Source organism: Embiotoca jacksoni, unplaced genomic scaffold, assembly GCF_022577435.1.
Source record: "Embiotoca jacksoni isolate LCO1_2020_lvr unplaced genomic scaffold, fEmbJac1.0.p SCAF_117, whole genome shotgun sequence".
In the NCBI taxonomy this organism is placed as follows: Eukaryota; Metazoa; Chordata; class Actinopteri; family Embiotocidae; genus Embiotoca; species Embiotoca jacksoni.
Genome location: NW_027185249.1, coordinates 322,358 through 339,338, shown reverse-complemented (window position 1 = coordinate 339,338; position 16,981 = coordinate 322,358). Strand labels below are relative to the sequence as shown.

Sequence of the window (16,981 nt, the reverse complement as noted above, 5' to 3'; positions counted from 1 at the left end):
ATCTCTTTAGGGGGCGCTAGTGAGTCATTTGGCCACGCCCACTCGCGACTCCACTAGAATATTTTTTTTGCCGGGAGACAAATGTGTAAAAACTTTCATGAGTTTTTGAATATGATAAAGTCTCCAAAAAGGCAAATCATTTGACACAAGAACAATAATAATAAGGAACAAAAATAATTCCTTGGATAACAATAAGGCTTTCTTCATCCAGTCACCTCAGTGCTTCTGAAACAAGAAGTCTTTAATAATCTCAAACTGAAACAGCTGTTGTTGTGTGTTTCAGGACCAATTCATAAACTTGTTTACGATCGTAAACTTCACATCATCGTTCTTTGGAAAACAGACTAAACAACCCTGAAGGGGATCTGAGGCTGTAAATAGTCTGCAGGACACTTGTGTAACTTCCTCACAGCATCTCCCAGTATTACCATAACCGTCCGCGCACACAATAGAGACGCTACTGCGCATGTCACAGTTTGACCTGCGGCTGCCTTCATGTGCTGTGGGAAAATACAGGTTCAACTCTGCAACTGCGATACTGCGGTGAATTTTGAAGACGCTTAAAATGTCAAAAGCTTTATTGATAAGTAAACAAAAAATATATACATCAAGTTTGTTTCCCTGAGGTTAATTATTGATCTTTTCTTCCAGTTAATCTGATTTTACTATTTTATAAGAATCGTCAACAAAACAACGTAAAAGATTTCAGATTTAAAGATGGAAATATACGAATTTAGCTGAATTTATAAGATCATTGTTTGTTTGATCTGAGAATAAAATAAAAATAAATGACAGACATTAAATACACAAAATGATTTTAAAAGTTGTTATTTGAAACATATATGTAGTCTGAGTGTTTCTGTGTATTAGGGAGCCATTGGATGAACCCTTTTGAAAATTGTTCAGTATAAAATAATGAATCTTGAAGTATTTTAGTTTCTTTGATAGGAGTAAAAAATGTCACCATTAAAAACAATTATCTGTTAAAGGAAATGATTGTCAAATGCATCATTAATAAAGTAATTACAGTATTTCTTGATGGAATAATGAAAACCTTGCATGAAAATTAGTTTTGCATCTATTTCTATTTTTAGTCAGTTCTCGGCCTTTGTGGTCATTTTTGTTTTTTGTCTTTGTCCCGTAGTGTCTTTTGCTGTCCATTTACACCTTTTATTTTGAAAAACTTAAGTGCTTTGATCTCCTGGAGGTCAACGGGCCACGCGACTTTTTCCTGGTTAGTTATAATCCAGCCGTCGGGAGTAAATAAAAGTAAGAATAAAAAATAAAAAAATAAAAAAATATCGATTGCGTTTAAAAGCCGACTGAGTGTTCCTGAAGGCACCACACATAAGTCCCGCCTTCTTTGGCCGGCGGCGGCAGCGTTGCGTTCAATGGAAGTTTTTTCCGGAGTGTTTGAAAGTTGTCAACAGAGGGAAGAAGAAGAAGGAGAAGAGGAGGAGGACGAGGAGGACGAGGAGGACGAGGAGGACGACAGAGCGTGTTCACACCGACAGCGGAGCTCGGAGGAGGAATGGGCTGCAGCTACAGCAAGGTGAGACTACCGGCGGTCGGTCGGTACAACCGGGGAGAACAGCTCACTTGGTAACGGCTCATTAGCGGCGGCGGCACGGTTCAAGACAAACGTGCCGTGAACGAGCTCCGGTGAAACAGACCGTGTGTCCGGAGCTCCGCCGGCCTCCTCCGGTCTCCTCCGGCGGTGTGGAGGGAGAAACTCGGCGGCAGATGGAGGGTTTGGCGCCGGCGGAGAAACCCCCGGTGTCGGTCTGAAACATCTGTTCCTGATCACACCGGTTCCCACGCGCTTTCTAAACTTCCACACCTTCGACCTTTAATCCGATCATTTGGGGTTTTATTATTAAAATGTGGATAATTCAAGTCGGATACTTTCTCTTTGTGTAGTTTTACTTTAAAGTGACTTTAATGTGTTTAAAGCAGAAAGTGTTGAAACATTCGTCAAAAAAAAGCTTAAATCATATTTTTTTTGTTGATTTTATAATCAGCTGTTTGGATGATTGAGGGTGAAAGTGAAGTTTGACTGACAGCTGCTGTTATTGATAGAAAATGACGGAACAGCGCGAGGCTTCGGGTGGTGTCCAAACTGAGGTCCGGGGGCCTTGCGGGGGTCGCTTGGACTCTGATATGATTCTATCTGATCCTGCAGTCATGTTCCGTTTTATTTTGATAGAATTTAGTTTACTTCCTGTCAGAGGGCGTCATTGTTATATTGAGTTTTTAGATGTAATAAATTTGATTTGACCTGATGCTGAAACTTCGGGATGTAAAGAAACGCAAAGATGACGGTTCTGTACGTTTTTTTTGTTTTGTTAATGCAGAGAAAACAAAAGAAAAACAAATATCGACATTTTTACGTGTCTTAATTGTCCGTAATTCTCTCCGTAGCTTCGGCACGTTTTTTTTAATAACTTAAACTCAGCAGAAGAAAGTAATGCTGACTTCCTAGTTTGGCTAATCTTAACAAGCTTATATCTGAAATCAGAAATGTTGCAGCCATCTTGTTGAAAGAGGCCGTCCTACCACTGAAACCTGACTTGGGAAGGGGGCGGGGCTTATGACCTCTACTGAAACCAGCCAGCAGGGGGCGATCGTCTATCTTCATAAACAGTCTGTGGTGCTTCTGATCAGTGTGATTGATTGTTGTTCATTTAGATTTTTTATAGCTTTCTTGACATAAACATTCAAACAATCTGCTAATTCTCGTCTGGATTCCTCGTCTTTTAAAAACCTCCTCGTGACACGCTGCTTCAGAAGCTCTTATGTAACGTGAAAGCCGAGTAAATCTCCGATGAGCTGAGAATAGAACCAGATTGGCTCAGTGAGGCTCAGAGATCCTCAGTCACTCACACGGCCGGCTTTAATAGCGTTTCAATTCCACCTGCTGACACCTGCAGCTTCAGGTGGAAGCACGAAGAACAAAACGTCATGAAGCCTCCAGTTCAGATTCTGTCCGTCACCATCTTGTTAGTTCGGAGCGGTTTGGAGCAGGAAGTGACCATATTTGGACGAGCTGGGGGAGGAGCCAGCGGTGGATCTGATCGATCTGATCGGAAACCTGACGATACTACGTCCCGCCCACCGATAGCTGTAACCTGACTGCACCACAGGCCTGTCAATCAAACAGACACGCCCCCAAAAACAGGTCTTCTTGAAACTTTTTGGAGCCGACCTCTAGTGGCACTCGGTGATATTACAGCTTAATGCACTTCTGCATCGAACTCATTTTTCAGACCTGAAGCTACGAACTCTTTTAGAAACAGTCTGTGTTCGCTGTGAAATAAAGACGTGTTTGTCATCTTTAGTGGCTTCATGGACTTTCTCCCTTGAACTCGACTGAGACGTTTTCTTCGTACATTTGAACCCGTAGACGCTAACAGAGCTTATGTAGCTGCTTTTTTCACCTCCAGCTCTCTGGTTCTGACCCGTTCAGTTGTTTCTGCCAACAGATGGTCCGATCAGAGGTTACAGTTTTCCAGCGTCTGTTTGAAAGATGACGGGAACAAAAATAAAAACATGTCTGTGAGGAAGATGTTGTGAAAATATGAGCTGGCAGGACCGAAGGCTTAAAAACCCAAATAATTGAATGGACTTCTGCCTGTAGAGCTTCTACTCCTCAGTCTGAACTACGGGACCTTTGAGGTTTGCAGTCAAACACATTTTCCAGATAAATAATCCCTCATTCATTAGAAAAGAAGATTCAAGAAGACCTGTTTTTGGGGGCGTGTCTGTTTGATTGACAGGCCTGTGGTGCAGTCAGGTTACAGCTATCGGTGGGCGGGACGTAGTATCGTCAGGTTTCCAATCAGATCGGTCAGATCCACCTCTGGCTCCTCCCCCAGCTCGTCCAAATATGGTCACTTCCTGCTCCAAACCTCTCCGAACTAGCAAAGATGGTGACGGACAGAATCTGAACTGGAGGAGTCGTAACTTCTTTTACTATCAAATAAACTACAAAGAATAAAGACCTCATTAATTCTGAAAGTTGTTGTGCGCCCTGAAGACACCAGACTCCTTTGACAAAAACAGTCATTTTCCTCACAGAACACGAAAACGTCTGAACTCCTCCGTTTAATCATCCTGTAAAATAAGCTCTTATATTCGTGTGCATCAGTTAATTAAGTCCCTCGTTTGTTGTGTTTTATTAGAAACGATCACATGTGGACGTTTCGCTCTTCGTCTTAACGAGCTCGTCTGAACGTCCTCGAACAGACTCGAATCTCGTAACTCTTCAAAGGAGCCGCAAAGTGACTCCAGAGTTTGAGTCCAGAGTTTGAGTCCATCACAGCGTTCCTCTCCTTTCGTACGTTTGTTCCTCAGCGAGCGGTGAGCGACTCTGATTCGCTCGGTAACTGAATCTCTCCGCTTCGTCAGCTTCAGTTCAACATTTTGAATTCTTCGTTCGAACGTGAGACACTCAGCACGTTGGAGCAGCTCCTCGTCTCCACCTGAGAGTTCAACCTCCTTCGGGACGAATGTTTGAAACGCTCCTCAAATCAAAGCAGCACAAACAAAAAAAATGAGGTCAAATTTAAGTCCCAAACTTCCTGTGAGGTTTTCAGCCGTTCGTCAGTTTGATTCTGCTGCAAAACATGAAACGTCCCAAGTTACTTTGTTGTTTTGTGGTTTTTGCAGACGAGGAAAACAGTCATTACTGTCTCACAGAGACATGTTCGTCAATACAAAATACACACAAAACCTGCTCGAAGTGAGTCATAACTCCAAACACACCAACATTACACGCTTTACATTTAGTGCAACTTATTCTTTCTCAAAATGTTCGTTTGTTGTAAATATTCGTCCTTAAATCTGCTTTAGAAGACATAAAGGTGAAGACGCCCCTCGTGATGCAGAACCTGCCCGACAAATCATCCGATTTTAACGTTTTCTTCAGTATCACAGTGATTCAGCGATCGTTGTGTTTTCATTATCGACACGCTGAAACCGGAGATGCTAACGGCTAATTCGGCTACTTTTAACATCGTGAACAAACAGCAGCTGACGTGGTGCGACTGTCAACCTGTTGGAGTCTGTAGCGCAGGTGGATTAAAGGATGTGGCAGACTCCCGGGTCAAAGGTCACCTCAGAGGTGTGATTCTGCCCAGTCGGCGATCGAGACCTGATGGACCTTTTTATTTAGTAAATGGGAGGAGTCGTCGTCAGGCTCGGTTCAGGGGCTGAAGGTGGATGACGTCATCTTTTGGAACAGATGTTGAACATTTCTGATTCACAAAGTGATCATGTTTTTAAAAATGGCACAAAAAGAAGATCGAACTCTGATCAGTAAAAGCTCCTTCTTTAGGCTCTTCGTTCTGGGATAAACTACGCCGACAAATATTTGTTGACTTTTCTTTTTTTTTTTTATACAACAAAAACTAAACTAAAACTTGAATTATGACAAAGTGTTACATTTTCTCCTTTATTAAACTATATTTTACGTCTTATTAAACCGGATGAGTTGGGGGCGGAGCTAATGACACTATGATGACTGGAAACATTTACGGACTTTGGATTTCAGGAGAACTTGATGCTTTTTCAATAGGAGTTTATTGGAGCCCCTAGTGGTCCTCAGTGGTACTACAGATGGAGACTATGGAGACAGCCCCTGGTGGTCCTCAGTGGTACTACAGATGGAGACTATGGAGACAGCCCCTAGTGGTCCTCAGTGGTACTACAGATGGAGACTATGGAGACAGCCCCTGGTGGTCCTCAGTGGTACTACAGATGGAGACTATGGAGACAGCCCCTAGTGGTCCTCAGTGGTACTACAGATGGAGACTATGGAGACAGCCCCTGGTGGTCCTCAGTGGTACTACGGATGGAGACTATGGAGACAGCCCCTGGTGGTCCTCAGTGGTACTACGGATGGAGACTATGGAGACAGCCCCTGGTGGTCCTCAGTGGTACTACAGATGGAGACTATGGAGACAGCCCCTAGTGGTCCTCAGTGGTACTACGGATGGAGACTATGGAGACAGCCCCTGGTGGTCCTCAGTGGTACTACGGATGGAGACTATGGAGACAGCCCCTGGTGGTCCTCAGTGGTACTACGGATGGAGACTATGGAGACAGCCCCTGGTGGTCCTCAGTGGTACTACGGATGGAGTCTATGGAGACAGCCCCTAGTGGTCCTCAGTGGTACTACGGATGGAGACTATGGAGACAGCCCCTGGTGGTCCTCAGTGGTACTACGGATGGAGACTATGGAGACAGCCCCTGGTGGTCCTCAGTGGTACTACGGATGGAGTCTATGGAGACAGCCCCTAGTGGTCCTCAGTGGTACTACGGATGGAGACTATGGAGACAGCCCCTGGTGGTCCTCAGTGGTACTACGGATGGAGTCTATGGAGACAGCCCCTGGTGGTCCTCAGTGGTACTACGGATGGAGACTATGGAGACAGCCCCTGGTGGTCCTCAGTGGTACTACGGATGGAGACTATGGAGACAGCCCCTGGTGGTCCTCAGTGGTACTACGGATGGAGTCTATGGAGACAGCCCCTAGCGGTCCTCAGTGGTACTACGGATGGAGACTATGGAGACAGCCCCTGGCGGTCCTCAGTGGTACTACGGATGGAGACTATGGAGACAGCCCCTGGCGGTCCTCAGTGGTACTACGGATGGAGTCTATGGAGACAGCCCCTGGCGGTCCTCAGTGGTACTACGGATGGAGTCTATGGAGACAGCCCCTGGCGGTCCTCAGTGGTACTACGGATGGAGTCTATGGAGACAGCCCCTGGCGGTCCTCAGTGGTACTACGGATGGAGTCTATGGAGACAGCCCCTGGCGGTCCTCAGTGGTACTACGGATGGAGTCTATGGAGACAGCCCCTGGCGGTCCTCAGTGGTACTACGGATGGAGTCTATGGAGACAGCCCCTGGCGGTCCTCAGTGGTACTACAGATGGAGTCTATGGAGACAGCCCCTGGCGGTCCTCAGTGGTACTACAGATGGAGTCTATGGAGACAGCCCCTGGCGGTCCTCAGTGGTACTACAGATGGAGACTATGGAGACAGCCCCTGGCGGTCCTCAGTGGTACTACAGATGGAGACTATGGAGACAGCCCCTGGCGGTCCTCAGTGGTACTACAGATGGAGTCTATGGAGACAGCCCCTGGCGGTCCTCAGTGGTACTACAGATGGAGACTATGGAGACAGCCCCTGGCGGTCCTCAGTGGTACTACAGATGGAGACTATGGAGACAGCCCCTGGCGGTCCTCAGTGGTACTACAGATGGAGTCTATGGAGACAGCCCCTGGCGGTCCTCAGCGGTACTACAGATGGAGTCTATGGAGACAGCCCCTGGCGGTCCTCAGCGGTACTACAGATGGAGTCTATGGAGACAGCCCCTGGCGGTCCTCAGCGGTACTACAGATGGAGTCTATGGAGACAGCCCCTGGCGGTCCTCAGCGGTACTACAGATGGAGTCTATGGAGACAGCCCCTGGCGGTCCTCAGCGGTACTACAGATGGAGACTATGGAGACAGCCCCTAGTGGTCCTCAGCGGTACTACAGATGGAGACTATGGAGACAGCCCCTAGTGGTCCTCAGCGGTACTACAGATGGAGACTATGGAGACAGCCCCTAGTGGTCCTCAGCGGTACTACAGATGGAGACTATGGAGACAGCCCCTAGTGGTCCTCAGCGGTAGTACAGATGGAGACTATGGAGACAACCCCTAGTGGTCCTCAGCGGTAGTACAGATGGAGACTATGGAGACAACCCCTAGTGGTCCTCAGCGGTACTACAGATGGAGTCTATGGAGACAGCCCCTGGTGGTCCTCAGCGGTACTACAGATGGAGACTATGGAGACAGCCCCTGGTGGTCCTCAGTGGTACTACAGACGGAGACTATGGAAACAGCCCCATTTGTTTTCTGTGTCCTCACGTTTGTCTTGAAGGTGAAGTTCTGTTCCAACAGAGGAGAGTCTCTGCTCTGATTTATGGCCTTTTTTTTTTTTTTTTTTTTTTAAGAGCGAGGGCCCCTGTGACTCCTGCAGGAACATATGGTTCTCCTCACCACCTTCCTCCTCATCCTCCTCCTCCTCCACCTGACGACACGCCGCTGAGTTTGAGTCCACGTCAACGTGTTTGAACCGCACAGATTTATTGTTTCAGCTCGGAGTTTAAATAAAGCGGGTGTCCAGTTTAAAGTGTTTATACTGTGTGTGTGTGTGTGTGTGTGTGTGTGTGTGTGTGTGTGTGTGTGTGTGTGTGTGCAGCAGGGTTTTAGGGTGTGATTGTTTGGCCTTGCTGTGTTTAAGCAATATGATGGTGTGAAGCAATACAGTGAGCAGTTCAGTGTGTGTTTGGATACACGCCCTCGGCTAGTGTGTGTGTGTGTGTGTGTGTGTGTGTGTGTGTGTGTGTGTGTGTGTGTGTTGAAACTTAATCTCTTACTAATCTTCACTAATTTTATAAATCCTTCAGTGAAAAGTGATTGAAACAATTATTGATTTTTCTTTTTTGTGTATGTTCCGTGTGGTTTTAAAAAGTCTTAAAAATATTCAATTTAATCACTCGGAAGTCACAAATGACTGCAGCCGGACCTCCTGATGTTTTTGGTTCTGGAGTCCGACCCGGTTAAAAGCAGGTGATGTCCGGGCTCGTCCCGGCGGAGGAATGCGGACCGGACTTTGTTTTTCTGAGCAGCAACAGAAAGTCGTCTGTTGTCCTGAAGTTACGTAACGCAGCGAGAAAAAGAGGGAAAGTTACAGCGTCGGTCATGTGGACACTAATGAGACGCTTTCATAACGACCTCGCTGCTCCAGTTTACACCCAGAACCAGGACCTGGACCTGTATCAGAACCGGAACTAGGACCTGGACCAGGACCTGGACCTGGACCAGAACTAGGACCAGGACCTAGACATGAGGGGTGTGGTCTCATATGTGGGCGGGGCACGGGGTGGGGCTTCACACCACGACTCCACCCCCTTGGTCTCCTCTGCACTCATTGGTTGTAAATGGCGTCACCAGAATAGTTGGACGCCGTCTGCCTCCATCTGCTCCGAGAACTTAGATCTCATAGGTCTTGTTTTTGTTGTCGATATTGAAGCAACGGATTTGATCACTTTGTTTACTGAAACTTCTTTTTGTTGTTTTCAGAAGAAAAGCAAAGGCAAGAAAGGAGAGAAGACTCAGAGAGACAACAGCTGCCCAGATGAAGGAGGCGAGTACTTCACATCTAGATATTTATATTCGTATACGTACTTTCATGTGGTTTCCTCCTCTGACTTTCTCACCGATTGGTTTCTTTCACTTCCTGTTTTTCTGAACCAAACGTCGTGAGAATTTGTTTGATAGTTCAGTTTGAAGTCTTGAACGCTGCCGTCGCTTCATTGTCTGTTTCGTGGAGGTTGTTGATGTTGGAGGTGAACTTATGATTAAAAATACAAATTTGTATTATATATACAAAGTTTTATTTATGTTGAGCCAAATCACAACACAAGTTTTCTCAGGACTTTGAAACAAAACTTTAAAATATCAGAGAGGAACGCAACGATTCATCACGAGTCACAGCTGGAAGGAAACCGGTGAACAGATCAGTGCTGGAGAGAAATCAGAGATCAATACGAGGTGAGGAAGACTGACGAACTGAGGAAGAGGATTCTCTTTGGTGACTGAATGAACCATCTGCTGTGAAGCTGTGACTCACAGCTGACTGGCAGTCGCTCGCTCGCTGTTTCCTCGTTTCCTCGTTTCCTCCTGTTTATGAGCAGTTAGTGAAGTTTAGATGGCAGCACAGAAAACACTCATTTCAAACAGGAGGACTGTCGTCATCTGACTCTGAATCACTGCAGATTCAAGTTCTCAGCAAAAAAGAACTGCTGGAAGTTCAGAACAGAAACCTGCAGATTCAAGTTCAAAAGTAAAAAAAACCTGCAGATTAAAGTTCAAATACAAATAAAACAAAAAATTACATGTTTGATTTTTTTTAAATTGATAAAAAAAAGTAGATTTTTTTTTTTTTTGTCCATTAATCTTTATGGACTGTTTTAAAAACAAACCCACCGATGTTCGAATGCACTTCAACATATTTACAACATGACTCAACACTGCGTCTCTTCATGACTTCCTGTCACCGTTATGTTTTCACTCTGGAACGTCTCCTCCCTAAATGATGTCAAATATCTACAGAATAAAACTGAAGCTGATCTTTGTTTGAATATCGACAGGCTGCGACATGTTTCCACTTCAATTTGTAGTTGGATTACGAGAAAAATACGGAAACAACAGGGACAAAGAAATATTAAATAAACCCTGGAAACACATTTATGTTGCTGCACAGTTTTTGTCTCGAGATATTTTCTGCCGAGCGCAAACAGTTTTCTGACGTACATTTCTGAGTCTTCAGGTCCTCCGTGTTTCTGATCACTTCCGTTATGTTTGTGATCGTTGTGTTGAAATCTTCATCCAAACTGAACACGTCAATGAAACTGAATGAACTCTGTGTGTTCGTGTGTCTGCACGTCGATGATGTCATTGACAGGTGGAAATAAAATTAGTCAGAGTCGTGTGTGTGTGTGTGTGTGTGTGTGTGTGTGTGTGTGTGTGTGTGTGTGGTGTGTGTGTGTGTGTGTGAACCAGTTTTTCAGACCTTCACAACTGACATAATTTCATCACATCATCTGCAAATTGCAAAGGAACAGATTTTCTAGATTTGCAACTGATCATGTTGATTCTTTTTTTGATTAACTGATTCATTATTTATTGATAATTTGAGAAGCTGAAACCAAACCTGAAGCTTCTCACGGTGTTGATTTGCATCTCTGCAGGTAATCGTTCGTCGGCTGAGTCGGACGTCCTGCTGGAGAAGCAGTTGGAGCGGTTCGAGTGGCAGCTGAGGATTTTAAAGGAAGTGCTGTCGGCCAATGGGAACCCAGAGAGGGCGGAGCTACTGAAACACCACGCGGATGAGGAAGTTTGCGCCCTCGTTCTGGGCATCTTCGATAAGGTGAGGACGAAACGGAGTCTCTTCCGACCTGCGTGATGTCATCACGAAGCTTCAAGAATGTAAACAAACGATAAGCGTCTGATTTTCAGGTGAAAACAGAGACGACGGCGGATTTGAACGTCCTGCATGAACAGAAAAGTAAATCTGCTACCGAGGAGCACGAGAGACACGTGGAAGGTAAAAAAACATTATATGACGAGTTGTGATTAATTGAATAAATTGTGGTACTTTGTCACTTTACAACCGTTTTCTGTTCTTTCGGTTGATTTGTGTTGATTTTTTGCTTCTTTTTAGATGTTTCTGTTTGTTTTTAAAGAACCAAATATGTGTTTAATGACTGAACCAGAGACTGCGTGGTGTTGTTATATAATTGTGTTCATCATTGAAGCCACTGTGAACTGTATAATGTGTGTGAATGTGCAGCGTCAGCTGTTTTCCAGGTCACGTGACTGAATTAACAGAATTTTTTTGTCATTTCCTTCAGAGCTGCGGACGAGACACAAACAGGAGAAAACTCAGCTGACGGAAGAGTTTCAGGCGGCCGAGAACGTCCTCAAGGTAAACAAGTAAACAAAGAAGGACAACAAACAACGAGCGGATAAATCTGGATTTATTAATAAAGTTACTGACAGCTGATGCCTGAAATTAACTTCTATAAATTCCTGTATTTACATTTTTAATGCTTCATTTCTTATGTTTGTGGAGGTGAATTCACATTTGCTCATCTGGTTTCTAAAACCATGAAAAATCAATTATCAAAATAGTTTCAGATTTTTATTTTTGATAAATACGGTAATAAAAATCAGATAATACATATTTTAAATTTTCCCTTTTTCTGCAGCTTGTCCAGGTCATATTAATTAAACTCATCACATCATGAGGATTTATTGTTGTTTACAGCTGGAAAATGAGACGTAATGATGGCGGTTATTTTCGTCCCTGTTGTTATTCCGTAGTGAAACTGGTGTTAAAATAACTTTTTATGAGGTGTTAGAAAAGAGTTTAAAAGTCTTCAAATATGCAGAAGTCCAGTTCTAACGTTTAGCTGCACATCTCCACCAGGGGGCGCCGTTCAGTCTTTTTTTTTTCCCATCACTTGCGCCCCCTAGAGGACAAGACCTGAACCTGAACGTGTGTATTTGTGCTGTAACTGAAGGGTGAAGTCCATCAGCTGACGTCAGAGCTGCAGGTTTACAATGAGCTGAAAAGACGAGTTGAAGAATCGACGTTTAAAAAAGACCTGCAGAGGAACATCCAAGTGAGCGACGGCCACGTTTCATATTCATTTAAATTCAGGTTTAATATTTACACGTGTCTAAAGTGATGAATCACTGAAAATCCTGTGTAATCTAGGAGTAAAAAATAAACAAAAATGTGTTGCATCCTGTCCAGGCCCACGGCAGCCCCAGTGCATTCTGGGAGTCGGAGCAGGAGTCTCTGCTGTTCGTCATCGAGATGAAGACTGAGCGCGTGCAAGAGCAGAGCAGGAAGCTGCAGCAGATGGAGGCGCTGGTAGGTTGGAGGGGATGTTCGCTGAGGTCAGAGGTCAATTAAAACCAAAGATGTTTCATGTTTTTAATCTTCTCTGTAAACAGAAACTCGAACATTGTCGTTTTTGTGTTTCTGTTTGTTTTTCTTTGTTTGTTGTTTTTCATGTTTTCACTCTCGATCCTCAGGTGGAGAAGAATCTGACTCTGGAGGACCAGATCGTTCACGTCCTGCAGCAGAACGAGGACCTGAATGTCCGGATAGACAACTGCCAGACTCTCATTCAGTAAGCGCTTCAAGTATTTAGTGAAGGTGCTGCCACCTGCTGGACAAAACCACTTCCAGCAGGATGCCTCCAAGTCTCATCATCTGTTTTTCAAATTAGAAACGATCCTGAAGGAGGAACCTGCTGCAGAAGTTCATTTTCTCTCTTTTTGTTCTGTTTTCCAGGCAGTTGTCGAAGGAGCAGCAGGACCTGAAGGGGGCGCTGGAGAGGCGGGTCGCCGTCAACCAGAAGCTCTCTCAGGACAAAGAGCAGCTGATGTTCAAGCTGAGACACAAAGACTCGTGTCCGACCATCCACCTGCCCGCCATGATGCAGGAGATCGCTCCGAGATGACTTTGATTCGCTGCTCTGAAACTGGATCGGAGCCGCCGACCGTTCTGGTTCAGATCTGAAGATCTTCATCTGACCGCGACTGAAACCTTCTGATTGTCCTTCTGATTGTCCTACAATCGACTCGTTACTGTGACGCCGAAGAAAAACAAGTTTTATTTTGTTACCGAACAAACATGGACGGATGTCAATCACGTTACGCCCGACGTTGATTTGATGAGTCATTTAAAAATCTCGCCAGTTTACAGCGATTTATACGCTAAAGTGTGCAGTACACCCAGCGGTCCACTAGTGGGCCAGGACTTTCACCAGGACGTCGAGTCAAAAAAGCATCGTGCATTTGTTCAAATGAATCTTTTCCGTATCTTAACCACGTATTTTGTTTTTAACATATTTAAGCACGTTTTTTTTTTTTTTTTCTTAAGGTTGTTTTTTTCTAAATCTAACCACGTAGTTTTTTGTAAAGCTAACTACTTTTTCCCCCTAAATCTAACCACATGCTGCCCTCTGGTGGACTGCCGGGTGTAAGGCTGCCCTCTGGTGGACTGCTGGGTGTAAGGCTGCCCTCTGGTGGACTGCCGGGTGTAAGGCTGCCCTCTGGTGGACTGCCGGGTGTAAGGCTGCCCTCTGGTGGACTGCCGGGTGTAAGGCTGCCCTCTGGTGGACTGCCGGGTGTATTGCACGCTTCTCCAGTCGTGACTATCCTCAGTGTTTGCTAACAGTTAGCGCTACAAATCAACTTCCCGACTTCACCTTCACAAACAACGAATCCACGACTCGATGAAATAACCGTAAACGTTTCTGAAAAGTTCGTCTGTATTCACGCTGAAGCGGAGAAACGGGGCTGTGAGCTCAGAACCTCCTGGTGGACTAAACTCTCCCTTAGCTACAAGCGCTAATGCTGCTAACGGTAGATCACTACATTTATGAGACTCGCTAGCTTTGATATTTTGTCGACATTTTTAACGATCAGTTTCTCGTCAGTCGTTCGGTTGAAACGGTCGTCGACGGCGATCGGCTCAGCAGCGTGAACACGGTCTCTAAAGTTGAAAACTTTCTTTGGTGCCAGAAAGTCGTCGGTTCCACGAACGATCGTTGAAGTCTGAAGGTCACGAGAAGATTCCTTCAAGGACGCTCGTGGTCGTCCGATCACAAACCTTTGAACGACCGGCCGTTTGTTCTTGTTCACGACAGATTTAAAATCCATCTCTTGTGGACGTGTTTCTTGAGGAACATTCACTGAGGTTGTTTCTGGTCTTTTCAAACCCGACGCCAGATGTTTTTATTTTTGCTGTTTTCACTTCTTCGGGTTTTATTTTTTCTCGTTAACGGTTTTCTTGATAAATTCTGCGACACCTCGACGTTCAGATCCAGTTTACACTTTTAATTCATTGCTGCTGTTTCTGTTAAATTTACAGTATTCAGGAGTTAAAAATGAAACGCTTCACTTCCGTCTTCTCGAAGAGTAACGCTAACGTGCTCAGAGCACCATGTAGGCTAGCTGTTAGCACGTTAACATCCCCGTGTCTGGTCAAACACGAACGTTAACACGATAACATCAGCGAGCAGCATTTCGTTTCTAGCTCGTTAAAGAGATATCGTGGTATTAATCCAGATTAACAGTGTTTATACTTCGAACAACGTTAATGTCATAAAGTGACTCCGCAAAATGGAGTCATGCGTCCACTCCGGGGCTAACCGCGAGCTACTGTGGCTGCCGAGCTAATTGCTAATATCCTGGTTATCTTAAATAGATCATCAAGCTAGCTGGCTTGCTCACAGTTTAGGTTGTGTTCAAAGCTTTAGCATCATTATTGTTGTTCTTTCAAGGTTTAGGATTATCCCCGTTTGATATCGGACGGTTGTTTAACGCGAACACGGTACTGGTTAGCATGCTAGCTAGCTCAGCTGCTATCCGTATCATGAGTTCATATAAATTAATTAAAGGTCCACCAGCAGAACATGCTGCAGCTCTGAGTTGAATACATCAATTGCAGCAGACAGGGATGTGTACGAAATGCTAACATGCTAACTGCCTCCATTTTGAACAACCGATTTTACATTCAACGATTCTCTTAAATTTCTCAGTTTTAATTAACAGGTCTGTTTAATTTCTACTTGATAACGTCTCTGAACAATAATCATTGTGTTCGCTGCCTTTACGTCATGTTGGGATATATTTTTGTAAAGATGTGAAAAATATTTGCCATATTTGTCAGTTTAGTGGATGTTTGAATTGCCAAAAAAAAAAACCCAAGTGTTCTGACAGCTGTCTTCTTATGCACCAGCACTTTGACCAGTATTTTACCAGGAGTTTGTTTGAGGTTGTTTTTTTTCATGTTGTATAGTTTTGAATTTTCTGCTTTTTACATGAACATGTTTATCTGTTTTTCGGCCGGATCAGCAGTTTGTTTTCATCGTGTTGTAGATGCTCTGAAATGTTTTCTTTTTGTTGTTGTTGTTTTTGGCTTGACTAAATAAAAATCTGCTACTTAGTTTGGTTGTTTTTTTTTGCTCATTTGAACAAATCGTCTTTTTTTTTTATTATTGTTTTTTTGTTTAAAAAGAAAAGTGGTTTTAAATCTCAGCTTTTTCTCTAACACTAAATATTGAGAAAGAAAAATGTGGTAAATTTCAGAAAATCACATTTGTTTCTTTTGTTGGGAGGTTTGTAATTATCACTGATAATAATCAAACAAGTTGTATTTTCCATAAGAGGGATCACAGCCTGTGTCTGAGGTGTGATACACATGTTTGACCACCAGGGGGTAGCAAAGAACAACAGGTCAGCTCCCAAAAAAGAAATAAATGAGAAAGTTAATCCTGTGATCTGCCTGCAGGGGGCGCTGCAGCCTGCCAGCAGCCAGCTTCACATCCTGAGGTGTTAAAACTTCTGCACAAAGGAATCTCCAGTCGCTTCTTCTTTCCTTTCAACACAGGACAGTATCACTTCACACGCCTCTGTTTGTTTACATTCTTCCTCAGGAGGGTCCCGTCTTCCTGATGACATCACACAGGTTGTGTAACAGGCGAGGCGCGATTGGTCAGGAGGCCGACTCACGTTGAGGCCCGTCACCTTTGACCTCGCGTCCCACAGATCTGAGAGTGTGAAGCGGATGTAAAGAGATCAGTGAGGAGCCAAGACAAAACCTGAAACCTGCAGGTCATCCCCCACTCACACACACACACACACACACACACACACACACACACACACAGGAGGTTTTGTGTGAGTGTGTGTGTTCGTGTGTGTGTGTTCGTGTGTGTGTGTGTGTGTGTGTGTGTGAGTGTGAGTGTGTGTGTGTGTGTGTGTGTGTGAGTATGTGTGTGTGTGAGTGTGAGTGAGTGTGTGTGTGTGTGTGTGTGAGTGTGTGTGTGTGTGTGTGTGTGTGTGTGAGTGTGAGTATGTGTGTGTGTGTGTGTGTGTGTGTGTATGTGTGTGTGTGTGTGTGTGTATGTGTTCTCGCTCGCTACGGGTCACAGCCTCTGCTGTCATGTCACGGCGTTCCCATGGCGCTTCACAGCCACCTGGAAACACCTGAGGCCCGGAGGAGAGTGTGTGAAGAGGAGACGAGAGGACGGACGTGTCAATCAGGTGAGACCGACAGTTTTGGAAATAACAAACACATCTTTCAGAAATGGTTTTCAGACGTGTTCCTGAGCCCATGCAGTGATTTCCACGTGGTTATTAATGCAGTTAATAGTCTCTGAGTCTTTTGAGGATATTGTGAACCGAAGATGATGAAATCCATAAACACGTGAAGCCACAGGTTCATCCAACTCCACCTCTTTTTGACTATTTAATTAGTTACAAAAGTGTTAATTTAATTGCAGCCTTGAAGCAAAATATCAACTGAGAACGTCCCGATTTTTACCCGTCTGTGTTTCAGATTT

The 16,981-nt window shown here is 44.6% G+C and overlaps 1 protein-coding gene across 1 annotated transcript; it reads left to right on the top strand.

Moving 5' to 3' along the window:
• Positions 1 to 1,387: 1,387 nt before the first annotated feature.
• ccdc69 (coiled-coil domain containing 69) lies at positions 1,388 to 15,582 on the top strand. Its single transcript, XM_069143932.1, has 9 exons — positions 1,388 to 1,552; positions 9,135 to 9,198; positions 10,805 to 10,983; positions 11,073 to 11,160; positions 11,468 to 11,541; positions 12,140 to 12,241; positions 12,376 to 12,495; positions 12,660 to 12,757; positions 12,922 to 15,582. The coding sequence occupies exons 1-9, from the start codon at positions 1,532 to 1,534 to the stop codon at positions 13,088 to 13,090; spliced, it is 915 nt and encodes a 304-aa protein (XP_069000033.1). The 5' UTR covers positions 1,388 to 1,531; the 3' UTR covers positions 13,091 to 15,582.
• The last annotated feature ends 1,399 nt before the right edge of the window (positions 15,583 to 16,981 follow it).